This window comes from Porites lutea, chromosome 6 (assembly GCF_958299795.1).
Source record: "Porites lutea chromosome 6, jaPorLute2.1, whole genome shotgun sequence".
Lineage (NCBI taxonomy): Eukaryota > Metazoa > Cnidaria > Anthozoa > Scleractinia > Poritidae > Porites > Porites lutea.
This window is the reverse complement of record NC_133206.1, coordinates 21,471,044-21,498,383: the sequence shown is the minus strand read 5'-3', so window position 1 is coordinate 21,498,383 and position 27,340 is coordinate 21,471,044. Positions and strand designations below refer to the sequence as shown.

General features: G+C 38.7%; 1 protein-coding gene across 1 annotated transcript; it reads right to left on the bottom strand.

The window, feature by feature from the left end:
* Positions 1-4,138: 4,138 nt before the first annotated feature.
* LOC140941258 (uncharacterized) lies at positions 4,139-26,773 on the bottom strand. Its single transcript, XM_073390238.1, has 16 exons — positions 26,660-26,773; positions 26,002-26,083; positions 24,532-24,597; positions 22,838-23,544; positions 22,299-22,484; positions 22,012-22,068; positions 19,857-20,108; positions 15,850-17,954; positions 12,335-12,451; positions 11,391-11,490; positions 10,477-10,697; positions 9,986-10,048; positions 7,870-7,927; positions 7,724-7,786; positions 5,710-6,663; positions 4,139-4,388 (listed from the first exon to the last, which is right to left on the bottom strand). Exons 4-15 carry the CDS (start codon positions 23,520-23,522, stop codon positions 6,479-6,481), a joined length of 4,092 nt encoding a protein of 1,363 aa, XP_073246339.1. The 5' UTR covers positions 23,523-23,544; positions 24,532-24,597; positions 26,002-26,083; positions 26,660-26,773; the 3' UTR covers positions 4,139-4,388; positions 5,710-6,478.
* Between the last annotated feature and the right edge of the window lie 567 nt (positions 26,774-27,340).

Genomic DNA, 27,340 nt, shown 5'->3' with positions numbered 1-27,340 from the left:
GTAAACCAACACGACAAGAACGTAACAATTGTGTTTAACTCGTCTTCAAACCCGTAAGATATTAAAATATCGTTACCAGTCTGTACCAGAAAAATCTAAAATAATAAGCACTGAGCATTTCCACGACATGATCACCTCAGAAGGGATCGAAGATTCAAGATGCCAGTGATTGAGCATTAAACCAAACACTGGGTGACTAGAAACGAGAAAGTTTCTCTATATTTCATAACAACTCATCGTAGTCAAGTGTAATTTCGTGGCTAGACAGGGTGAGATACTGATGTCCGCTGTTCAGCATATAAAGAAAAATAATTTATTGGATGATTCCTTGACACATTTACATGAGTATGTAACCGCATCATTTTCTGTCCGGTGAAAGGTACGCTCGTGTCAGACCTGTCAGTAAGGAAAGTCAAAGTTATTTCACTAGATAGATCTCTCGAATTTTTGGTAGCCACAAAAAGAAGACGCGATCTATGCAACGCTTATAGCCTTGTATGCCACGGTGCTATGACAGATTCATTTTATCTTTAAACCACATGAATAGCTACTGACCTGCAGTCGAAGAGAATTCTTGAGTAAAAGCAATAACAAAAAGTCCATTAAGTAGTATTTCTCCCGAAGCCATTATCACAAATTACCCTGTCTTCAGAGCGCTTACACGAAAGAAAACTTAAAAAATCAGGCACCCAAAGTAATCACAAATAAGACTGAACTCGAAAGTTCCACGTTCCTCGACCCGTCTTACCTTCAAGTTCATTGGCAGTGGGACTTAGAACATTTCCTGTTTGACTGGTTTTGAGGTATTCTTTTAACAGAGGCTAGTTTCTCGGAAATGATTCATTGTACCGTGACGCAAAATAATGCTTATTTACTTTTCCAAGAGGCTTATGTTAAGGTGACTCGACACAGTTTTTTTTAGGGGGTACCATCCTACTTTGAAGCTCTCTGGTATCCCCACCTTTACTTTTTTCGTAAGTCTAACACATAGAATGGATAACATATAGATCAATCTACAAATATAACATAAAATTTTTGGCGATCGTAGTAAATGTCACGTGGTTATAATGCCACGCCCCTTTGAGGTCTGAGTCGAAAATCTGCTGTTGCTGGCATTTTTTCATGAAAATCTCTCGGCTACACATAGTGCGCATTAGTGCCTTGCGCTGAACAGAGTTTCACCAAAATCGCAAAGACCCAATTCGAGAAATTCAGCGGTTTCCAAATTTAGGTCATAATTTATGCGAAAATGCTAAGCAAACTTTACACGGATTATATCTAATAAACTATGAGATTCATCTCTGCATTTTGGGCATCGTTATAACAGATGGGTCCTTGCAAGTCAGCAAAACAATTTAGGGCCTTGTAAATGTGCGCGATTTCGAGCAAAGCAAACATATAGAAGTTATAGTTTTCGCTATTTGTTGACGTTTGTCAGCGTTTAAGAGTCAATCTCACGAAAAAAGCATTTTCTTAAAAATTCGTAGTTTTTTTTCCTTCAAATTTTTTCAGGGCCACAATTGATTAACTAACTACCCGGACTCTGAATTTCATGGTCATTGAAAAACTGTGACATTATCTTCTATAAGCCCAAACTTGAGTAAACATTGAAGATTTTTAGCGTTTTGGCTGAGTTTGTGCTTTGGGAGTTGTCTATTGTTTCTAGTCTGTCATTATACAGCATTCTTGTTCAGCACGCGTGCAATGACCGCGTGAGAATTCTACTGTATTGTCATCCAACATGGCCGCCTTGGCACGTGGTTTCAAACCAAGAATAGCTAAAGCAATATGTAGATTTATTAACCAAGGCTAACAGCGAAGTTCAAGTTTATAGCGGAGCTCCACCCGCGCGCGAAGCGCGCGCGTGGGCGGAGCCCCATAGCTAAGGAAATGTGGTAATCTACCCATCCCAGAAAATTTGGTAATCACGTGACCGTACACTGAGCGAGCGATCGAGCGAGCGAGCGACCGTCCGTCCGCACCACAGGCATACCAATGTAAAATAATTCAATCAACAGGTATGGGAATCCAAATGCAACTCAAGGTTTTATTTGGAAGGAAATCACATGGCCGCCCGGACTTTTAGAAAGAAAAAAGTCGTGTCTTTTTCGGCGTTATTTTTTATGAGTACACTAACGTGGATAACAGAGAAAGAGCTAGAGCGAGTTACTGAAAATTCGTTGGAAGAAAAACATGGAAATTCAAAGCGGCGGTGAGAAAATGAGAAATGCTAGCGGCCAGCAAGGTGAAAATGAGCGGCAGTGAAAAATAAAAGCGAACATGAACACTGGAAACAAAATATTGGGTAAACACATATTACAATTTCTCCATAAAAATAGTGTGTAACTAGGAAGTTTGACGTTTTAGTCGTACAAAACAGTGTTGTAATCGTGCAAAACAACGGCAAGGGAAAGACAAAAAAGCGTGCTGCACGTGAAAATTTGCTTTTTGCTAATTAGAAGAAAAAGTGTGCTGCACGTGCAATTAGTTTTTTTGCTAATTAGATCTATTAGTCTTGAAGCCATTTTCATTGTCGTCCCCCGTTTAGCGTTACACGATTTAATTTTTTTTGTTTACACGTATTATTAACCAGAGCTTCGCTTTTAGCCCTGGCTAAATCTATATATTACACTCAAATAAAAAATAAACTTAAAGCTGCTGCGAAGAAATCTCTTAAATCTGTGCTTAATATTAGTTCGATCACAAACATGCAAGGAAACTGAGCCATTCTAGCATAAAAATGTTAAGCGCGTAAAAAGTTATCGCGTTTAGAAACAAAAGAAAGCACACTGCATCATAGTCATCTGTAGTCCATGTAGAACTGTAATTATCAAAATCGAAAGGCCTAATTAGCAGAAAAAAAACTTTGCACGTGCATCACGTTTCTTTGTTTATTTCTTTGTCGTTGTTGTTGTACGACTACAACGTGAAACTTGACAAATTTCCTACTTAATACACGTTTTATGGATGAAATGTCGTTTGTGCTCAAAACCTTATTTTTATAGGTATTAAGACGCTCGATATATAGGCAAGTTTAATTTGCTTAGCTGCATCCGTTAGGTAATACTGACTATTGCCTTTGTCACTTAGGCACAGTTTTAAACTAATGACATTACAACATGGTGTATTCTTTTTGTTTGTAGTTGTGACATACCCGGAGTTCCACGCGACGACCTGGAGTTCAAGAGTAAACAAAATGGCGGTCGTCGGGCAAGAATTTTGCAAGTTTTTCCTTTACCAATAGAAGAGGTGGAGCAAGAACGACAGTCATTTTCAGATATTTTGATTCTCTTTACTGTAAACTTTTAGTCAGTCGTCGGTTTCTACGGTACTTGCGAAAAAAAAATTTCATCGATTCTTCACCACTTGTTCATCGGAGTGCATGAAGATTAATTGTAGAAGTGCACTATAGTATTTTGATCTGCTGTCTAATTCCGCCTATGGCCGCCATTTTATATTGTTTGTGTTTCTAGTCAGTGAGAGGACTGAACCGTATTATTTTCAGTCAGCTGGAATGCAATGAAAATGAGGAGAGAGTCACTTTGCGGCTACACAGTTGTTTTGGCCTGCACCGCCCTCAATTACACGTTTACTTTTTTCTTTGTTTTATTCGTAAACACACTTACGAGACGCTAAAAGATGCGTCTAAGACACCTAATAAATAATGAGCCTCTGAAAATTCCACTGCATTTAAAAAAACATTCGTACCCCGATTGCCACACACTTTCCTTTCGCGGTTTAAATATTCCGCCGCACGCGTGTAAGGGAGGAAATACACGCGCGTCTTTTCCTTCCTCGCGGGCGCCACGTGCATTCTTATGTGCGCGTTATAATTCTTATGCACCTATTCGGGTAACCAATGCTTTACCATAAGAGATAGCAAGGTAGCGAACAAGTTAACGGAACTTTGTGGAGGTCGCCTGGTATATTAAAATTTCCTCAGGCGTGGGAAATTGCAGTGTCTACTTGTAGCTTATTTTACTACTATTGACCCTGCATAGCGGGGAGGCGCGTAATGAAAATATATGATCCTACATTGATATAACTTGCGCTGCAGTAAGCAGCAAATACGATAATGCTGTTTTCATACAAGCGGAAACAATAAGAGGATAACAGTACAGATCACACAGCAGAATTGTACTTTCCGATTGCAATCTACGTGGCAGTTCCGGCCCAGCACTCCATATAGGAAAAAATACCCCTGGGATAACTGGAGGGTGTAGTCAGACAAAGAACGTAACAGAACCACTGTTACAATTCCCCGGCCAAACAGTGGCGATCCCGCAAACCATGAATTAAGAAGGAGGTTTTCATCGAAGGGTGCCAGACCGTGGCTGGATCAATGCACTCTGTAGGAATTATAGAAGCTCCCGCTAAAACCGGACCATCTACAGAGAAATAAAGCTACAAATTTAGGATCACCCCAAGTGACATTATAGTGCAGCGCGAACCACTAATTACATACTCATGAGCTTTAAGTATACTACCCCCTCAATACGATGAGGTTTCGTTTTGCAATTATTTGAAGTACTCATGCAATATGTCATGAAAAGTCCATTCATTGACCGCTGAAGTTAACACGGGAAAATACCTCCTTAGAAAATCTTACACAACATACCAAGGTGCATCACAAGGAACCTTTCATCTAAGACCTCGATCCTGACTTTTTAAATTTTTTTAATAATGATATACAGTTTGTAGTTTGTTTATTTATAACGGTCGGTTAGGTTTACTACATAAAAAGGAAATGGTTGTAACGCGGAAACTGTTAACTGGGGCTCGCTAGTGTCTCATTGGTACTCAATCAACCAGGGCGTTAATCGCCAAATTAACTCCATAAATTTCCTATACTGGTGACAGAAGCAAAAAAAAGGAAACTTGAATGAGTGAATGTGGTTATAGCAGCCGATTACCCACGAGAATTTTTTTTCTACTCTTTCACTAAACAACTGCTGCTGGAGGTAATATGGATACACACTGTAATTTTCAGGGAGTTATAATAACTCCTCTAGTGGGGCTAATTCAACTCCTTACAGTGGAGTTATTTTTCGTGGAGTTATTTTAACTCCAAAAAGGAGTTTAAAGAACTCTTTCTCAGGAGTAAAAGTGACCCCAGATATTGAGGAGTTAAAATAACCCCAAAAAAGGAGTTATCCTGTACCTAAAATTTTTACTCCACTTTCAGAGTTAAATTAACTCCAAAAAGAGTAAAAACAACCCATGTAAGGAGTACAAGTAACCCCATTTCGGAGTAATTTTAACTCCAGACTGGGAGTAAAAAGAACTCTTTTTCAGGAGTAAAAATGACCCCAAATTCGGAGTTAAATTAGGAGTTAAAATAACCCCAAAAAAGGGGTTATCCTGTACCTAAAATTTTTACTCCATTTTTGGAGTTATAATAACTCCCTAAAAATTACGGTGCAGTTGTACTGGTACATGCTATTAAAACGATTGAATTTAAATTCCATATTTACTCAAATAAGCGCCGCGGCCCTGATATAATCAAAATCAAAATCAAAAGATATTAATTCTGTAATAAATTTGTACGGAAAATAATAATACCATAGTTAAAATAATGCTTTGTAGAGTCTAACTTCCAAATAAACGCCGCCATCGAATAAGCGCCGCATTTGAGGCGTGGAAATTTTTTATAAGCACCGGGGCCCTTATTCGAGTAAATACGGTAAATGATTATAACATTTAGCGAACCTTCTGCTTCAGTCATCCGCTGTCCTTTATCCTATTCTTTTTTGCTTCTCTTTCGACGAGGTTCAACAAAACATTTAATTTCAGGATTCAGTTCATCACATCCTAAGACCTGTTACAAACAGATGTTATAAAACCAGGCACAGATGCTCAATCAATCAAATTGAATTTCAAATTAAAACAAAATACCGTATGTTTGCTTTGATACCCAGTTTCACGGAACAAAGTAAGGTTACGTTCTGTTTATATTGTTGTGAAGTATTTTCTAGGTTGTTCAGTTGCTCAGTGATTGGCCGCTAGCCGGTCCTTCAAAAACTGCACATTTTTCGACAGACAGGTACGCCTCCTTCTAACGAGAAACATGTCAGGCAAACCGACCCCTCTCGACCAACCCCGTTTTATCTTTGTTTGATACTAATTTCATCTTAATAGTTTCATCTTTGTTTGTTAATAATCTCACCCAATTTGCTTCCAAATAATCAATAGCATTTTTGTTCCTCTAATCCTCATTACGGGTGTTAGTGTCCTTCAGGTGTCTTGCATCGTTAGAGCCTAGCTAGGGTGAATGACGCTCCTATCAACAAGTTTGAGGCGTCTGATACACACAGGCATCCAGTGAAGATGAATACTGAACAAAGTCCTCAAAATCTTCCGACCACGAAAGTAAAGCTTGGGACTAGCAACGCTAAATAACATTCCTATCAACAACTTTGTTATTGAGTAAACGACTTATCCGGCCATAAAGTCGTTCTCAATAATCTTTAACACTGTTTCAAACTAATAAACAAAGACAGCTCTGTAAATCCGGCTCATCTCTAGAGATGGTGGATGGGGCACTGTGATGATGGGTGTGGATATCTGGTGAGGAGTAATTCCCTGAATGCTGAACGTGAGGTACCAGACCGTAGCTGGATCCATGCGCTGTAGGAATAGACGCTTTTGCTATTATAGGATCAGCTGTTGAGGAAAAAAGGTAGAAATTAGCGTCCCTCGGGTATCATGATGGTGTAAAGGAAACCACTGATTTCGGATTCATGGACTTCAAAAACATTTTACCTTTATTAATGCCATACCCCCTCTTTTACTACGTAATTTTAAATAATTAGACCAAACAATGCTAACTTTTGGTAACACCGGGAAAAGTCTACATCGGAACAGGAGATAGGGGAACTGTCTTATTAAGATCTCCTGACTGTTTTAACCATTTTAAAACATGCTGGCTTTTCTGTTTATGTATGTAACAATGCCTTGTCCATTAAATTCTGCTGATGATAGTAGTAAAGGTGGAAGTCAAAAAATGATCGTGTAAAACCGAATTCTTTAAGGGTGGTTCCTCTTGTTTTTCGCCGCACACTTTCAAGTACGGTTGATCATCATCAAACGAGAAAAACTTGCGAAAAACAAGACATACACTTTCAAGTGGAAGCTGTCACTTTCATTGCTCAAAGCTTGATACTTTTGTAATATCCTGCTGATTAACCACAAAACTGGAATTTCACAACGCAAGTTGCAAAAAACTGGGAATGCGCGTGCGCTCTAATGTAAAGTGGTGTTACATTGTACAACATTTCATACAGCATGTCTCCCAACGGTTCGGTTTGCTACGTTGCACATAAATGAAGCTTGCACTTGGTAACCTTTCCCGCAGGGATAACCGCGAGGCCAGGGCCCGGTTCCTCGAGAGATGGTTAACATTAACCCAGGATTAAGCCAAACTTTAAGCAAGGTTTTAATGTCTAAGAATATGCAACTCGAGCTTACAAAATACTGTTCAACCTTTACTCCGAAATACAGTAATGATGACACAAAATGTTACTCTAAGCAATGCAGTGAAAAGTAAAATACAATAACGGAACAAATTTTAATCCTGGATTAGCGCTAAACGGCCTTTCAGCAACCGGGCCCTGGTCTGAAAATGTAGTCAGGGTGTCACAAAAAAATGGACTAGTATGGACTAAATAAGGTCCCTTCTTTCTGTTATAAACTATAATATGGATTTAATTGACCTTTAGTATACCTTTAGTCATCTCCTGCACTTTCCGCTTTTTTCCTGCTTTCTGTTTTCTTCCTGGTGATTCTTCTGTAATTATAAAATCAATTCTGGTTTTACTGTAAGATCGTATTTATATTTACCTTTTTGCTTAATTATTGTTTACAACCAACCTTGTAAGGAAACTTGTTCATCGTACGCTTTGGAAGGTGAACTGGGAAGATTCAACTCCTGCAATCGAGTAAATAGTGCCATGTAGTTCGAGTGATTATATATGCAAGCTTTTGAGGACTGACCAATCGACTGACTGACGGGTGACTAGCCTGCGTAGCAAGCGTTTCTGTACGGTTTAGGAGAAAAGAACGAGGAACGAGAGTCAAAGACCGCGAGAAAAGTGGCGCAAGTAAAAGAGCGGGGAGGGGGTGGGGAAGAAAGGAAGGAAACGCTTGCAGACAAACCCCGGGATTTTGAAAACCACCCACTTGGTCTGTCACGCCTGAGTTCGCGAACCGACATTTGATGCTGTCATCAACTGCCATAATTGACCAATAAAATGTTTGGCCTTCCGTGGAGCGGAAATGAACTTTACGGATCGAGGACGCGTTTGTGAAACCAAAATAATTTTTTTTTTTGTATTTTGGAGCGCGTGGACGGCGTTACTGGTGAAATCTCAAGGAATCCGAACGATCAATGCAGGCTTTGTACATTTGTCTACTTAATCCGTCTAAAAGGAAGGACCGCGAGGGTGAATGAAGTTTTAAAGTTTTAGCTCTTAACCTTTAGAAAGTTGGATTTGAAATGGTAAGATGTGACAAGCATTCAAGTCTAGATCAGCTAGACAGAACGGCTTACCGTTGTCGCCACGGCACAGACAACTCGAGTGCTCTTGTAAAAGCATCCTAGAACAAAGCTAACTCGGCAACTGAAAGTTCGCGTGGAGAACCAAGCAGAAATTTTGCTTGAGTCACAATGCAGGTCGTCCTAGTTGATGTTGCTTCAGTTTAAGGTGCAATCCATTCTTCAAAATTTGTATCTGTAAATCACTATCCGAGAGAATTTAACATCCCGCAAAAAAAAACACTAACGAGCTGGGCCCAGCATAACAAAACATTGCAGGAAACCATCGCATTCCCTGACAAAAGAAAATCGCTTTTAGTTATTCAGATCCAGGAGACAAATAAAACGACCTAAAACCCTTATAAAGTCGCAAGAAGAGCTTTGTGTTTCAAAAGCCGTTAAATAAAATGCTCTTGCATTGGAGGGAAAATCTGGCCGACCAGAATAAACAATAACCACAGAGAATTAATATGCGTGTCACGTACCAAACATGACCTCTCAGTATGAAACAAACGTTTGATCGACACATGTCAACATTGTTCGACTAGCCGAGCCAATCAGGCGCTGCGTTCGCTGGCGAACGCAGGTTTTCAAAATCGAGGGGTTTGTCTGCAAGCGTTTCCTTCCTTCCCCTCCCCCTCCCCCTCTTTAACTTTTTGGCTCTCGTTTCATTTCTCGCGCGGTCAAAACCGAAAGTCCCCTTCCTTGGTATTTCTTTGTGCCAAAACCAAACGGAAACGCTTGCTACGCAGGCTAACGGGTGACTTAATTATACGACTTAAAGTAGTCGTTTTATTATAGACCAAAGTTAAATCAAAATTACACTGACTAACAGTACAGTGTACTTAGAACTCAACGAAATTTCCTTTCTACCACACCCTTACGCAACGTTTTTAAAATTTGTGGGAGTCGTTAAAACTTTTAGACTTTTTAGACCAAAAGTAGCTCAAGCATGCCCAAGAAACAAATTCGTCGACGCTCTCTTGAAGGTAATATATACATCCACTAACGACCCATGATTGGCCAAATAGAACAATGGACACCCTGGAAAACCTTCTTCCGGTTGATGAGAATATGGCTATACGGTTCATTAGGCACCGTACGAATTTCCATCCGGTTAAAAATTCATGCGTTTAGGTATTCAATTCACACAGAACCACAAAAATCAGACGCTTAGCCGTTCAAATTTTCGTGTGAACAGAGTGAAAATATTGAACGGTCGCGTATCAACGAAGTGTCCGGTAAAATTTTGAACCGCTCGAAAATCTTCGTTGATGAGAATAAGGCTTCAAAGCACAGTGAAGTTATCGTAACCTTGCTCAACCACCAAAGCTGGCTGACTCCTCCGTCAACAAGCGCCTGATTGACAAGCTTTTAAACAATGAAGATCTACCCTGAATATTGTTTAAAACAATGCCTTTCAAAGGACTGATCGTTACTCGGCCTCATTACCTCTTTAAGGGACAAGCGTTCCAGCTTGGGCAAATCTTGAATCTCAGTCTGTGGCCGCATCTCCTATGGAGTAAACGAAGAAAAACATACGGTTCACCACGCAGAAAAGTCAGTTCAAAACTTTTATACAGTGGTTAATACAGCAAAATACCATTTTTTAAAGATTTGGCCAAAGCAAAAAGGTACACCTCCTACTAAAGAGAAACATGTCAGTCAAACCGACCCTTTTAGACCAACCCCGTTCCATCTTTGTTGATAATTTCATCTTAATAGTTTCATCTTTGTTTGTTAATAATCTCACCCAACTTGCTTTCAAATAATCAATGGCATTTTTGTTCTTTTAATCTTCATTACGGGTGTTAGTGTCTTCCAGGTGTCTTATATTGTTAGAGCCATAAAGTCCTTCTCAATAAATCCTTAACACTGTTTCAAACTAATAAACAAGAACAGCTATGTGAATCCGGCCCATCGCTCTTGTCTGGCCTTATTACCTCATCAATGGGCTCGTCCTGTGTGACTGTAGAAGGGCCAGGGCCACTGATGAGATACGGATCGGTAGCCAAGGATCCTCCAGGTGTACAGATGGTGGATGTGGCACTGTGATGATGGGTGTTGATATCTGGTGAGGCGTAATGCGCTGAATATTGAACGTGAGGTACCAGACTGGATCCATGCGCTGTAGGAATTGACGCTTCTGCTAACATCGGATCAGCTGTTAAGGAAAAAAAAGGTAGAAATTAGCATCCCACGAGTAGGAATGGACGGCCCTGCTAACATTAGATCAGCCAAAAGAAGAAATAAGGATCCCACGTCCCATGATGGTATATAAAGGAAACCATCGATTTCTGACCGATAGACCTCTAGAACATTTATCCTTTCTTAATGCTATGCCCCCTCGTTTTACTACGTAAGTTTAAATAATTAGTGCAAACAACGCTCACTTTAGGTAACACCGGAAAACGTCTACATCGGAACAGGAGAAAGAGGAACTTTTCCTTTTAAACAGTTCCTAAGTGACTGTTCTAACAATTAACATGCCTTTCGTTTCTGTACAGGATAGTAAGGCCTGGTCTATTAAATACTCATGCCAGGTAGTATTGCGTAGAGTACCTTTTTGGTCTATAAACAGACTAATGAATAAACATAATCGTATAAGTCCAATTTCTTTCACCTAAATTACCACCGGAATGTGAAAACAGCAACTTGATGCAAGTCGACACCGCAATTATTAAAAAGAAGGCAATCTCGCAAACCAAAACTGACTTTTGAGCGCTACGGACTTATGTACAACTTCTTATTGGTGCTCAAGGTGTTAATCGCCAACAGGTTTTGTTAGATCTGTAATTGGGAAGGCAGGGAACTGGGGGGCAGGGGAAGCGGGGGGCTGGGGGACAAGAAACCTTACCGGTACGATCAGGAGGAGCTGAAAATGTTCTTCCCACGGTCTCTTGATCGTCAGCGGGGACTGGTGAGTCGTGAATACTGAGGGGAGTCTCTACAGGAATCTGTGCGAGTGGTAAAAGAAAACAAGAGTTGATGAGCCTGTTAGTGGAGAGTGGCACTTTCCACTATCTAAACGCCTGAAACAGGATAGGAGTTGATGAGACAATAAGATGATTGAGCAATAAAAACTCTTCTGTTAGAAATGAAAACAAGACTATACAAACACAGAACCTCAGTGTACTTTTGACTGGTTTGATCCAAGCCTCAAGCTCCATGTTTGCTTAAAATGCGTAACAATGCTCTACTACAGCGATAAGGGTGAAATTTCCAAGTCAATAAACATCTCAAATATCCACATTTTTTTCCCGGCTTGTATGAACTTCACGTACGAAAACCAGCAAGTTTTTTCAAAGTGCACGATTAAATCGACTTCCCGAACGGTAAAAAACGAATGAAGGAAACTTCAAGTCGTTTCCAAAACCAGAGGTATTTCCGAAACGGATTGCAGTCCGTTACAATATTGTTCGGACAGTAACTTCCACAACTAAAAGCCATCGTTGTAAGAGACCCGTCGGTTTCGGTATGACTAAGCTCACTTCTTAAATGAAGTGAGCTAAGAGCCTAAGACCACTGAAATAACTTGTTATTGTTATGAAGACTTATATTCAACTGGACTGTTTTGATTTGACTCAGTTTTTATGAAATCGCGACTAGAAAAAAACTATGATACAAAACACATTTCCTGTTCCCTCAGTTTCAGTTTATAATAAGTGAACTCCTGAAAAGCTGAAGAAAAACCATACGTTCTTAAACGGAATGTTTTTTTTTTTCAGTTTTTTTTCCCAAGAAATAATCAAACTCATATTATAGTCGACTGATTTTCTTTTGCCAAAGTTGATGACAAACCTGTTGCCTTGGCGTCTCTGATTCATTTGATGAGTGAGAAAAGAGAATGGGGAACCACCCCTTCCAATAGTCTTCTGATGGCCATTCATGTTCAGGCTTGGGGTTCCCGTCAACATCCTACAACAAATCGCAAAATAACACAAACACCATTCAACTTTTAAAGCAACGTGTAAAAGATCGAAAGTGTAGTCATCAGAAAACTAGAATTTTACCATTAACCCATTAAGCCCCAATATCCAAAAACAAATTCTCCACACTAGTGCCCATACATTGCCTTATAGAATTAGACATTTAGTTGAGAGAACTTGATAAAAGATCAAAGTACTTCTCCTTTGTTCATCAGTTTAGTACTTCTCCTAACCTTTTCTTTTGATAATGTTTTGATATTGTTAAGAGAAAATTCATGTTGATCACTCTTGGGACTTTAGGACCAATCTGAGTAAAGCTCAAGGTGATTCCACCCCGAAAAGAGGTCATTTCTACAACACATAGTCAAAGTAGTACTATAGAAATTTCTGCTTGCGACAAAGACGTTTTTCTTCCTTAATTTAGTTATATTTAGGACTAGACAAGAGATTTTGTTCATTTTGCAATCCGTTCCGAGGCCTTATTTAGTTTAAAGTCTTAAAATCCGCATGCCCTGAACAGTAATTTCGTCCTGAATGGTCTTACAAGTACCGCTGCGCTAAACAACTTTCTAGTGAGTGTCTGAAAATTAAGGCTGCTTTTCACTAGCGACAGAGTCGGAGTCGGAGTCTTAATCAAAAGCGTAGAGCTTATGATCTAGTGAAAACAGCGTTCCGATTTCCGCTTACGTTCCGCTTATGATCCAGTGAAAACCAGATTGTCAGAGTCGGATACAGAAGCGGAAGAACCAAACCAATCACAAAGCGTGAGAACGTGCATCGGGATTGGTTTATCCTTCTGCTTCTGCTTCCGACTCCGACAATCCGTCTCGTCTGAAGACACGCTTGCTGCGCTGCCAAACGAAAGGTGGGAAAATTCTACCACGTGGGTAGTTATATAACCAATCAGCTGTCGCCACTTTACAAGTCTTCTCTCACGCCACATTAGGGCCATTTATACGAGAAAAAATAAGACGCGTCTCACATAGGACGCGTCTTAAATAAGACACGCCTTATTTTAGAACAACCCTTAACACCTGTTCTTAGATAAGACGCGTCTTAAGATGAGGAAAAACTTCGTATAAATGACCTTTTGCGTAAGACCCGAACGCATAGTACGCATTCGTTAATTTTTGGCGCGCCAGGTTGGATTGCCGTTGCTACCGGCAACATCCACATGGAAACGAGTCAAGAACAGAAATAAGACGCGAACCATTTATAGATGGCTTTTACATTGACGTATCAAATTGTAAAGTCAAAATAGCGAGATTTTACGAATTCTTCTTTACACTAGGTTGAAGATAAACAAAAAGTAAATGTTTGTACAAGTTTTCATTCCCGTAGCATGTTTCATTTCGAAAATATAGCAATTTGAACTTCCGAGTTTTCACAGTGCGTGACACCAAAATAGGAATGCTGTCTCGTTGAAACAAAGTATCTCCTCTTGATTTTCAGCAGTATAACTATTCCAAGTATTAGAAGATATTTTTATGCGCACGTATGCTAGTTCTCGAGTGAAAAGAAGGAGCTTTTATAGAAAAATGGTACTCCAGATGTTTTTGTTGATCTTCGGCGGCCATATTGGTGTACCAAAACTGTGCACCAAAACTGTGCACCAATATGGCGTCTCCATACAAAGCTCTACAAAGGTGCGTGAAACGTTTCGGCAAATAACTCAGAAACTGTGGGCCACAAAGACCTGAGACTTGGACAAATTGTTTAAAAATTAGTGTTTTACAACATTTCATTTTCTTGGCTTCTTCCACTGGACGGTTTCCAATTCAATGATTTTTTGTTGCGCGACAGTGAAAACGATCTATAGATAGCTTTCAGAGTGACGTCATCAAATTGTAAAGTCAAAATAGCGAGATTTTAGCTAAGGAAATGTGGCTATCTACCCTTCCGAGAAAATTGGGTAATCACGTGACCGTACACCGAGCGAGCGAGCGAGCGACCGTCTGTCTGCACCACAGGCATACCAATGTAAAATAACTCAATCAACAGGTATGGCAACCCAAATGCAACTCAAGGTTTTATTTGGAAGGAAATCACATGGCCGCCCGGACTTTTAAAAAGAAAAAACAACAACACAGTCGTGTCTTTTTCGGCTTTTTTTTTTTTTTTTTTTATGTTTACACCAACGTGGCTAACAGAGAAAGAGCTAGAGCGAGTTATTGAAAACAAAGGAGACGAACATGGAAATTCAAAGCGGCGGTGAGAAAATGAGAAATGTTAGCGGCCAGCAAGGAGCGGCCAGCAAGGTGCGCGGCGGTGAAAAATAAAACCGAACATGAACACAGGAAACAAAATATTGGGTAAACACATACGACAATTCCTCCATAAAAATAATGTGCAACTAGGAAGTTTGACGTTTTAGTCGCACAAAACGGGGTTGTAGTCTTGCAAAACAACGGCAAGGGAAAGACCAAAAAGTGTGCTGCACGTGTAACTTGTTTTTTTGCTAATTAGATCTATTAGTCTTGAAGCCATACTCATTCGGGCCATAGAGAAAAATAAGACGCGAACTGTACCATTTATACGAGCATGTCTTATCTAAGATGAGAACAGCTCGTATAAATGGTTCGCGTCTAATTTCTGTTCTTGACTCGCTTTCATGTGAATATTGCCCGTAGCAACGGCAATCCAACGTGGCGCGCCAAAAATTAACGCATGCGCACTCAGTATGCGTTCGCGTCTTACATAAGACGCGAAGGTTATTTATACGAAGTTTTCTCGTCTTAGCTAAGACGCGTCTTATCTAAGAACAGGTGTTAAGGGCCGTTCTAAAATAAGACACGTCTTAGCTAAGCCGCGTCTTGTTTTAGACGAAATATGCCGTTTATACGGAAAGTTCGCGTCTTATTTAAGACGCGTCCTATGTAAGACGTGTCTTATTTTTCCTCGTATAAATGGCCCCAGTGTCGTCTCCGTTTAGTATTACACGATTTAATTTTTTTGTTTATAAGTATTATTAACCAGAGCTTCGCTTTTAGCCCTGGCTAAATCTATATATTACTATGGAATTTTTGTGTTAATACATAGATCACAAATTTGTTAAGTGAGCTCATATCGAGTTGAACCAGACTCAAAGAGAAATTTCATATCTGCTCGCTGATGCATTAATTTGCCCAGTGCAAACACCTTCAGATTAATTTACTTGTTCTCGGTTAAAACATTTTTTTGCATTTAGTTTAATCAGTTGAAAGGAATGAATTTGAAAAGATACTTTAAATCTGCTAAAGTTTGTGATTTGTTTTCAAAAGTAAATCTCGTGTTTTGTCAAGTATAAAAATGACAAAGAAAGGAAAATGGCGAAAGGCAAGGGCTGAGTAGAAATAAACTGTAAACAAAGAATGAAGAAACAAATTGCGATAAAATTGGAAAACTTACGTGGTAGTCTGACCACAGTATAGTGATACTGCCGTGCTGCTGTATCGCTGTTGTCAGATCCTTCACCTGCTGTGGAGTCATCTTCACTCCTTTAAGCTCCAGTACCTTCAGGTGAGGAGCGCAGCTGAGATGTTTAATTAAGCTGTCTACTCCTGCACCCAGAAGAGGATTGAATAACATTTTGAGCGACTCCAAGTTTGGAGCTTTTTGAAATAAGTTGCTGATAAACTCCACTGCAGGTGATGATGTTACATTGATATTACAGAGTGTTAATCTCTTCAGTTTGTGTGTCACTTGGATGCTTCTCAGTAGAGACTCTGTTATCTCAGCATCGAACACTTCACCGTATTTACCCCAAACCACTATCTCGTGTGGAGCGGTGATAAACGGCATCATCTCACTCATCAGTTCCACAACTGACCTGTTCACACCAACGGCTACAATCCTCCGAACCCTGGAGAGACCATGACGCTTTGAACAACAGCTGCTGCTGCTCTGTTCACTTGATTCATCACCATTCATGTTTGTCTTCTTTGTTGTCTCTTGTTTACTTATTAGCGACTTAATTATATTACAAGGAAAAGGAATCTCTCTACTTTCTTCTTTAACAATTTTAGCTAAATAAAGGTGAGTTTTGTCTTCTTCTTTCTTTAAAAAAAAATCGCTAATACTACGCCATGTTGAGTTACTTAAAATTTCTGATGCTTCCTTTTCTCCTGCAGAGCTAACAATAACTGCGTTTAATTGTTGTAGTAAAATTATTAAATTACTATAGTCCTGCTCTGTATAACCATCGTAACTTTCAAGGTAAAAAAAAACGTAGTTGGGTGTTTCGGTAGTTTGAACTAATTTTTCCTGTACGATAACATTTAGCTGCTCTGCATTAATTACAAGAACTCCTCCTGAAGAGGAAAGAAATGTAGGAAAGAGTTTTTTTCTTGTCTCAGCTGAGCGGTTGAAAAATAACTGATTACAAAGATTAATAAAATCTGTTTGTTCTTGTGACAAGTCCTTCCTTGACGGTGTTTCGTTGTCGAATTTGAACTCTGTCAGTCCGCTCTTCATTCCAAGGTGAATCACAATCTTGCGCGCGGCTTCTTCTGACAATTGAACAGCAAATTTTAAAACCTCGAACATCTCTTTGATCTTTTCAACTGAGTCCAACTTCAAGAGGGAATTTGTGCTTTCAGCCTTTCTAAATGTCAGCTCTTCTTTCAGAAAATTTCCAGCGAGGTATTCTTGAACAGATTTGTGAATAAAGTACACGCCTTTTCCAGGATTCAAACTCGCCATATTTAAAACCTGAAAAAGGCCGACTACAATCAGTCTTTCGATCGAACTGTAGCCAGCAGGTAACTGACTAATAGGGAAATAAAGATGGCCTTGCAGAAGGGCTTCAAAGGCCAAGCTTCCTAATGCGTATAATTCATCAGAGTAATCTTTGGCAGAAACCGATTCAACAGTCTGTTTTTCACACATGTGATCAAACAAAGTCTTCACAAACTGGGCGAAGATGTCTGCACGTTCCTTTGGTAGTTTTTCGCGTTTTGTTTTTGCCCAGAGTAAGCACAACATTAACAGCAAAAGGGGAATTTGTGCTAGTTCGCTTAGGTTGTGCTTCCCCAAGTATTCAAAAAACTCTTCAACATCTTTATCATCTTTCAAAAATCTACGAGCGAACTCTTCTTGGCGGTGACCATTAAAGCCATCAATTTTGAATTGAGCGTCACTACAATTTCTCAACGTCTCAGATTTCATTTCCCGTGAAGTAATTACAACACAACAATCTCTCAATTGGCTTTTTTTCCAGATTTTGAAGACAGGCGACTCGTTTTTTGAACTGTACACATACTCATCGTAGCCGTCCAAGATAAGCAAGACTCTATTTTGATGGCGACAAACGTAATCATACAGGTTGTGTACGGAAATTGCACCATTACTATCCAGCACTTCAGAAGCCCCAAGAATGGATGGAACATCTTGGAGATTACTAACGTCACGTAATCTCACCAGAAGGACAAGATCAAATGCTCCTAATGTTTCCGAATATCTATGCTGGGACCAGTCAAAAGTTGCTTTCTTCGTGAAAACAGTCTTGCCGATACCTAGGTGACAATATCAACAAACTGTCAATACGTGTTCATCAGCCATATTTGTTTTACTTTTGTCATATGAAGTCACGTGAAGTGGAATCTAAAATATTGAAATGTGAAATGTATAATTTTACTAAAACTTTAAGAGTATTAATTATTTTATTTTATTTTTTTATATAGATACTGATGAAATATCAGGATTTTTCCTTTTACAAAAAAATCATATCTTCATCGCGCGCAGTGAAGATACTTATATTTTTATCTTTAACGTGTGAGGATATTGGTGTCGCCATGGTCAATAACATGATTAGTCAATTATTGTCTTTATTTTTTCTTTATAACTTTATATCCGAGTTTCATAACATTTTTGTGACAGGCATTTTGCGACAGGTGACCACTTTTATTGCACTACTTTGCTATTTCGAAAATGAATTTTTTAAAAAAGTTGTGTTTTATGTAGGAATTTCATCAGTATCCATAAAATAAACAGAACATTACATGGCCGCTTGAGGATACGAATTTTATCTTCTCGTGCTGAAAGTATCTCTCACTCGTTGGCGTCGCTCACTCGTGAGAGATACTTTCAGCACTCGAAGATAAAATTCGTATCCCCGCGCGGCCATGTAATATCCTCTATTTATTTTTTTACGGAATGATGTTTCCATTTTCTTTATGCTATATGCAGGGTGAACAACATATGCCTCGGGTGGCCTTTGCCTCTATTAAAGTTAAGCCAAAAAGAAGTTTCCTTGCCTCTAGGGAACATTTTGGAATTCTTGGCTTTGATTAAAGACTGGAGTTACATTCATCGATAATAGTATCTCATTTACATATTCCAATAATATTGGTCGTGATAGATACAATGGAAATGAATCCTTGGGGCTAGGTTGTTCAAAGATGGGTGAAGATAATGCAGTGTTGCTGAGAAATTTGAATTCAGAAATGAAAGGTTGAAAAGCAAATTCAGTTTAATTCTTTTTGTCTGCAATTTGATGAAAGAATAGAGAAAATTATCTGTGGAAATGCTTTTATTAAAAAGAAAAGAAACCCTGGTTCAAATTTAACCCAGGCTTAACGCTAACCGGCCTTCAAACTGACAGTCATTATTCTGTTGTGAAGGTTCAGTGGTTCAATTTCATCCTTGGAAGATTTTTTATTTTAGTTTTATCCTTATAGCATACATTTAATAAACTTGTATTTCAGATATAATTGAGTTACAATATTATTACCATTATTGTGACATTAATTGGCACCTACAGTGTGAGTTCTTGCTATCAAGCCAATAAAATATATTGTTTATTATCAGACTGGTTAACAGAAAAACTTTGTTTAAACTTTTAATTTATTTATAATAACAAAAGACCAAACATTCTATTGGGTTTACAGCATGGTAAAAAATTACCCCACTTGGAATGTACATGTCAGCAAAATACTTGAGAAACAAACACATCACCAACTAATACCCTGCTGGATTAATTATGCCAGTGGACCAATGGTTCCTGTGTTCCTGTTTGTCGTTTTTGCTTGTACTTACCCTCCAGTTAAATTAAAACAATAAGCTATTTTACTTTGATGCATAGTGAATATATAGGATGCAAATCGAAAGGAAAAGCAGATCTTTCTATTGCATAGTAAATACATAGCTATGTCAAGACTATGAAAAGATTTTGAATAGTACTTGCATAGGTATTAAAAAGCTATAGTACTTTTCAAATAGCCTAAACTTAGTTTCAACATAGATTTTTCATACTTTGGACTATGTTATGTGGTATGTTACATAGTTAACACATAGGCAGTAGTGAACATAACATAGCTGAAACATAGTCCAACATAGTAAACAAATAGCATGAACATAGGTTTTGCATATGTCTGGTTCTACAAGGGATTCTCACTTAATTTACTTACTTATATTACCTGGCTGTCCGTAAACCAAAATTCGCTTGGGTGCAGGACGACATTCTCTGTGACCAAAAATCTCAGTGTAGTGGTTAAGTTTCTTTCGTTTTAATCCACTAGGTGTCCTGTGATCCATGACCCAAGACAAGTCTGTGTAGATCTCATTAATATCAACAGCAGAGTTCTGGTCCCATGGAATGATTTTGACTTTGCTACTGGTTTCATAAAGTGATCGCAGCTGTTTCTGGCACTCCTCAAGGCACACAGCATCTGTTAACAAGGATTTTTGGTCAATTCTAATTAACAGGATTAAGTTTATATTAATATATAAAGTAGTTGATTGACTTGATTAGCAACCCTAATACCAGGAGAGGCAGAGTCAATTTACAAAAATTATAATAAGAGAAAAAAGCACGAGGATGGATGATTGCCAAAAATACATAGGTACAACAAAGAAATGCTCAGAAAAAAAGTCCAAAACCTTATAACTGGAATCAAACCCACAACCTTCCAGATACCAGTAGGATGACCTTTAACCACTGAGTTATGGGTGACTCATATGGTGAGCAGGTCGTAAGTTATTTTGATGAGGTAGCGTAAGTGGGTGGGTGGGTGGATAGATAGTATTGATAGACTGAGACTATATCACAACATCATTTTCAATTTTGTGGATTTCCTTAGACAGTACCTAAATTATTGAAATAATTCAAACACAGTTGAAACAAAGACAAGAATGTTTTCAAGAAGTTTCATTTCCCATCTGCTCTTCCTTCAAAATAATTTGATGATGCTAGATGTTTTCCCAAAAACATGTCTCACCAAAAAGAAGCCTAGTAAATCCCCAAGATAAGGAAAAAATGGGGCAAGGAGAGTAATAGAAGTAGGGAGGAGAGAAAGAAACAGCAGAATTAGTTGAGGTGGCTGTGTCACTTTTCAAAACAACACTTATATCAAATAAACTATTTTAGCATAAGGAACAACAGGCAGCATAGTGTTAATGTTGGACTTACAGCATTTCAGAAAGTTGTGGATCTTTTTGGCCAGGTTATGTGGCCAGAAAATGGATTAAAAAGTGAGCTTCAAGCAGCATTTTTCAGCAAAATTTCCAGGAAAGTAAAAGGGGTTATAAAACACTAGGAAGAAAATAGACTGCTCTCTTGGCAAAGACATATCTCACAATAATAAGAGAAAACTGTGCTCTAGAAGTGACAAACAACTATATTGAAAGAATTAGTGTTATTTCTACTGAAACCAGTGTTCATCAATCATTTAATCTGGAAGGGCGTGTTTAAAACACAAAAAGGTGAAATGGCAAATAGTGAAATGACAAAAGGATGAATTAGCAAAATGATTAAAATTATTTAGAAATAATACATATTTTTCTTTTACTAGTAATCCTCCCTACTATTCTTTACGTGGAGTTGTCACGAGATCGTTGTCAGGCCGCACTGAGCTTGCATGATGTACGCACGCAAGCTCATCACACGTGCCGAAAATAGCTCGTCTGTGGGGAAAAGTATGTGAAGATGAAGGAGTAAAAAGTCAAATTAACAGGGTAAATTAAAAGGGTATTAATACCGGCACGATTGACCTGATTTGCTTGTTGAAATTTGTTTGCACTCCAAGTTTTCAAAAGCAATAACTCTAATGTGAATTTGCTTAATTGCAATTGCCAATAAATGGCTCAATTAAAAACAAGACAGCGTGCATTTTGTCCTTAAATGTCCTAAACAATATGTAATAAAAGTGAGGGTGTTGTCCTAAACAGGGTCAGGTTTCACACCCTCAGCGGCTCACTTATACCCAAATATTGGTGGAGTACCTTCCCCCCCCCCCCCTTCCCCTGGGGGGCAGACACTGACACGATTTTGAAAACCAAGAAGCCCCTGGGAAGAAGAGATCAGATCGAGACCCTCGGAACGAGAAAGATCACATGACTGTGATAAGTAATGAACAGAAAGTGACAACAACAAGATTAGTGAGGCTTACTTTGCATGCTGAGCAGAATTTTGCCGGTTCATAGAAGGCAAAGAAATAACAACTGGACACGACGAAAAAACAGGGACTCATTTGCTTTCACTGTTTAAGGAAAGTCATTTCGCCATTTCGTAACACACCCTAATCTGGAATTGCTCCTGGATATAGCGTAATTTCATTGACAGGGTAGCTGTACCTGGTATCTGTTTGTCTGGCTTTGTGGTTGTCTCTGGCTGATTCTTTGCTGCCAAGTCTGTATAGTATAGAAGAAAAGTATTATAAATTTGAAAAGCCCCTAACAACAAATTTTTCTTTTGGCCTTTGTTATTTGGTATTTTGATGTTAATGTATGATTTGAGTTTGAAACAGATCAAGAGAAAAAAACTGAACCAAGGATAATATTGAAACAGTTTACACAAAAATATCTGAACAGAAAATTCATTGCTATTAATAATTAATCACTAGAACAGGGATGTGACATACCTTCATAGTGAGGCCATTCTTTAAAAACAACAGGATCATTTAACATGTTGGACACAAGAGAAGCTGCCATGACGGAAGCAAATGATTTCCAGGACTCATCAGAAGTGTTGCTATCATCAGAAAAATGTGATATCCCTTTAACAATCACCCATTCAATGTTCATATCATGGGCTGCAGCAAACAGTCCTGTAGGTGGAAAGAAAAAACAGATCATGATGATCCTTATTCAATCCACTGTGAACAAGAAACTAGCACAGCTAATTAGCTCAGAATTTTTCTCTGCAGTGTAGTCACTGAAGTTTATAATCTTTTAAGCTCAATAATAATTTAAGTTCCTCCAGGCACAATTATAATATAAATCTACACCCCACAATAACCTAATCGCACTGTTTGCACCATTGGTCCCATAGTCAAATATGATTGGCAATATCTGCCATATGGTCACAAGCTGCTTCTGAGGGACAATTTAGAGTTTTAAACTTCAAATCGAATGTTACATCAAATTGTTATAATAGTAATATGCATAATTATAATCTTACCTTCCCCTTCTCTTTCAACTGCAATCACGTGCGATTGAGACATACGGCGTTGTTTGGTGATCAATTGACTATAACCACTGAATATGTGACTGTCACTGTGTACCTGTACTGTTTCTTCACTTACTGGATCTTTTAACGGTGGATTCCAGCCTTCAGTTGAAAACAAGTTAAGGTTACCGATATTTCTTCTTACTGGAGCTGTGAATTCTTCAGTTGACAGTTTAGAGGATACCACTACATCTCCCAGCTTAGTGTCTTTTGATTTTAAACCCATGCATCCACCAACAGAAAAAGTAGCCTTGGGTCTCAGTTTCATCACTGCATTTTTAATAACATTTTGAGAGCCACCTGGACCAGAAGAACCTTTATAACATCTCATCAAAGCAACTTTCAGTGCCTCTTCTCCACTTTCACCCATGGTCCCAAAGTACACGGATCCCAGGGTGTGGTCATAACTTTTAAAAGAATTTTCCAAGAAAGTATAACAAGCTAAAAACTCGCAGTCTTCGACTGTCAACAAAAGAATGTCAACAGGAAGCTGGACATCACTCCAAGGGTTTGACTTGTTTGGAAGATCTCTCATTTTAGGCACCTCAATACTTAGAGGAGGAGGGGCATGATTTCTTGACATCTGATGATCAGGATGAGCATCTCCTTTTCTTTTAAGGTCTTGATGCTGCGCCATTGAGTCTCAGTTAAAGATGTCCCTAAAGAGTGTAAATTTAATTTAATATGATCACCACATTAAATAACTTCAACAACTTTTTTAATTAATAAATTACCTTTATGTCACAGCTATGTTTTTAAGGGTCAAACCTCTTATTATAGTAGTGGACACCACTGTACAGTGACCAGGAGAAGTGTCCACCTACAGGTAAAAGATCCAGGTGTTCGCCTCACAAAGGGCAAAATGCAGATTTTGTAAGTGCTTCAGTCCATGACTAGTTAATGTCCACTATTAGAGGAGGTGACCATCCACTTCACAAAGGTCAATATGCATGCAAACAGTGTTTGTTACTTCTAATTCCTGGCTCCACAACTTAAAGTTCTTGCTGTGGAAAGGGGTCCATTTCACAAAGGTCAATATATATATGCATTGTTTGTAAGTGTCTGCAGGGGCTATTAGCATGCAATTTATGAGAGATTCCCACTTAAAGGAAGGTCAACCAAAATTACACTCTTGAGTATTAGTGACTGGGACCACGACTAAGTGTATGCTAAGAGGAGGGGTCTATTGCTAGCAAAGGTTTGACTGTACCATGTATTAGAGAGGTTGTTACAAAAAATTGTATTGTGTGACTAGCGTGACTTTCTAGAAGCTTCGCGGGAGATCATAGTTTGTTTATTTTAGGATCTTGTGTAAGCATTAACTCTAAAGCGGTATATTTTGTTATCTTTCTATAATTAGACTATTTAGAAAGTTCTAGAATCTTATTGTGAAAGTATATAGGTAGGATTAAGGCAATATAATGGTATACTCTAGCATAATGCATAAAACGTTTGGAAAGTTGACAGTTTCTGGCCTGTACCATCTGCCATGTACTGTAATCAATAGTATATATATTTAATGAATGCATCTAAATTAAAAGTAAGGTAAAGGTATAATAGTCTAGTGATGCAAGAAAGCTTTACAATCTAAACTCCTTTTATCATTTTTAACACTGCAATCAACTTAATAAACTCAGCTAAATTACCTTCTCCTTTGATGGTTTCACACCATCTAACTTATTGTATGTGTTTAATTCAACTGACATAAAATCCTGAAAATAATAAAAAGATGATATTTAAAGATGACGTCAAAATATGAGATATAATCCTATTTTGAAGCCATGCAAATTACTACAACAACAGTCCATGCGTTGCCCCCGTGAGAGGGGTACTCAACATGTAACAGTCTTGCGACGACCTCTTGCGACTGCACATGTGCAAGCAGAGTGTACGTCATGTAAGCACAACTAAATATTTGTGATAAATCGTGTGCATTGGTCGACAGTGTCTCGTCAAATCTTTTTTTGGCACTATTTCTGTTTTTGAGTGTCCATGGACCTGGTGCAAAACCTTCTTATAAAAATTAAAAAACTGTCCCAATGGACCTGGTCTATGACAGGGGGTCCATGGACCCGGTCCATGAAAGTGGTCCATGGACCCGGTCCAAAGAGAGGGTCCATGGACCCTGGTCCATGTTTTGTCCTCACCCCTCAAACAACTGTTATAAAATCGGTGCTGAACCTGGAAATCACGCGATTTAAGGAGCGCTGCAACAGTTAGACTAATTCCATTATCTTTTTTTCTCTCTCTTTTTTTTCATCTTTAAAAATAAAGCAGTTTCAGGAGCGCCTGGCAGTTTACATCTATTATTGAACTCCTGAGGACAAGAACTGATGCGCTTATGTCGGATGGAACGACTTCTGAACGACGTTACATTTACAAAAAGCGTCAGCCCCGTTGCTCTTTAAGAGTTTTATACTGGTCACCCGATCGAGTTAAACAGTCCGTTAGTTTGTTAACCACTCTGACCTTGAGAGTCAATTTTTAAAAGAGTGAGATCTGAAAGATCCGTCTAGTTTTCAAAAGTGCATGACTGAGGAATGGAAAATCATAACTTTTTTATACTGGTTTCTGGATACTGGCTGCCTGATTACATGAAAGACTAAGAAATCCGATTGAAAGGGTACTGTAAGCTAGCCTATAGCAGAGAAAAAAAACACTCTTTGGTCTTTTACACTGACTAAGTGGAAAGTAAGCTTATAACGAGATCATATAATGTCGAAATCTGGCAGTCTGACATGACTTACGATCTTCAGAACATTTTTGACGAAAGCTGTGTAAATTACGAAGCCTGTTTATAGGAAGTTGTACTAGTCTGTACGCGTCTACGGTGTGTCAGGTGTGGAACGCGGAGTTGAGATAAGATAAATAACTTTTTATCTTTGAATTAAAAATAATGTGAAGTGACCGCGATTTGAAAATCGGGAGACTTAATTCTCTTAGTGTTAGGAGGAACAAAAATACGTGCGTTGCAGCTTCCTGTTTAAAAACCAATCCTCTTGCAGTTCTCTTGCAAGCCGAGATCGCACGAATACACAGCTTAGAAACAACTGTGACACTCCAAACAAAAGAGCTCTAAATGGCCAAAAATAAAAGTAGAAAAATCTAAAACAAACCTATAAACTCTTGGAGGAAGTTGTCAGAGAAAACGAAGCTGAGAGCGGGTCCTTTCTAAGAGTCAAGTAACGCGATTCTTTCCTATAAAAGAAACAATTGATTATGATTGAAAAAGATTACGCATTCCTCGTATTGTGTTGACTATAAGGAATTCCCAGAACCACACACGATTTAATTTATAAGCAATAACCAATTTAGAGTACATCCATCTAGAGTTCATGCTATTACATCTAGATCTGTTTAAAGACAGTTGGTGCTGTGTGTTCAGAAGAAGAAACAGAGACCTAATTATTCAAGGTCAAGACACGACGCTATCGCCAGAATCTTCACGACTTCCTTGATGGGGAGTCCGACTTGTTAGCAAATTCCTCAGTTTCACTTGAAGTAAATTATAAAATCGTAAAGAAGAAACCAAAAATCGAAGAGAAAATACCGATATGAACGGGAGGACTATCGCTTTGGATGAAATCGAAATTGGCTGGGGTTTATAAGTGGCTGGGTGCGGCTCCGCTCAACTGAGCTACTTCTGAGATAATTCAGATCACTGTTTCGGACAGGGAATTGAGTGCGACCACGCGACATACTGCTCACAAAAATTGATCTTCAGTTTGTTTGAAATGCCTTAAACACTAAGAAGATAAAAAATCGATAACAAACCTCTACACGGCGATTATTGAGAAAACCAGCCTCGAGCCTTACAGGAAGAACTAAAAACTGGTGCCGAAAACTACTTTTTACAATGCTAGCTATGTGTTATGCGATAAGTACTTCCTGTGTTTTTATTGATCGTGATTGGCAAAGTCGTGTGTAAAGAATATCACGTGCGGATTTGATTACGATACTTAATAGGTATTAATGACGAAGAAAATACACAAAATATAATTTACGCAAAATCACACGACTTACATTACAACAAAGCGATTTAGCACAGCTCAGTCTTTTTTGCTCCATCTTTTTATTGTTGCATTTAATTCGAACGCAGTTCGCATACTTTAAAGGTCATAAAATTGGCGCGAAGTGTGTTTAGATGAAAACAGACTGAACAGAGGTCTTGATTATTCTGAAAAAGGTACAAAGTCTACAAAGAGGTCAAGACTCAGTACATGACGTCTCGATCGGAAATAGCGACCAAGATGACTTCACGAGCTGGGCGTTAAAATTGAACAGTTCATGGTAATATTACCTGCTCAATTTTCGCGTAGAAATTTCCCAACTTTAAGCAAAGTAAAAATTTGTGAAGACACTAAAAGTATGAGAGAAAAACTGATGGATCAGGCAGAAGAGAAATATCGCGTGAGTAGTGAGTGGGCGGAGCCTACATCCGTCGCGTCTCGAAGA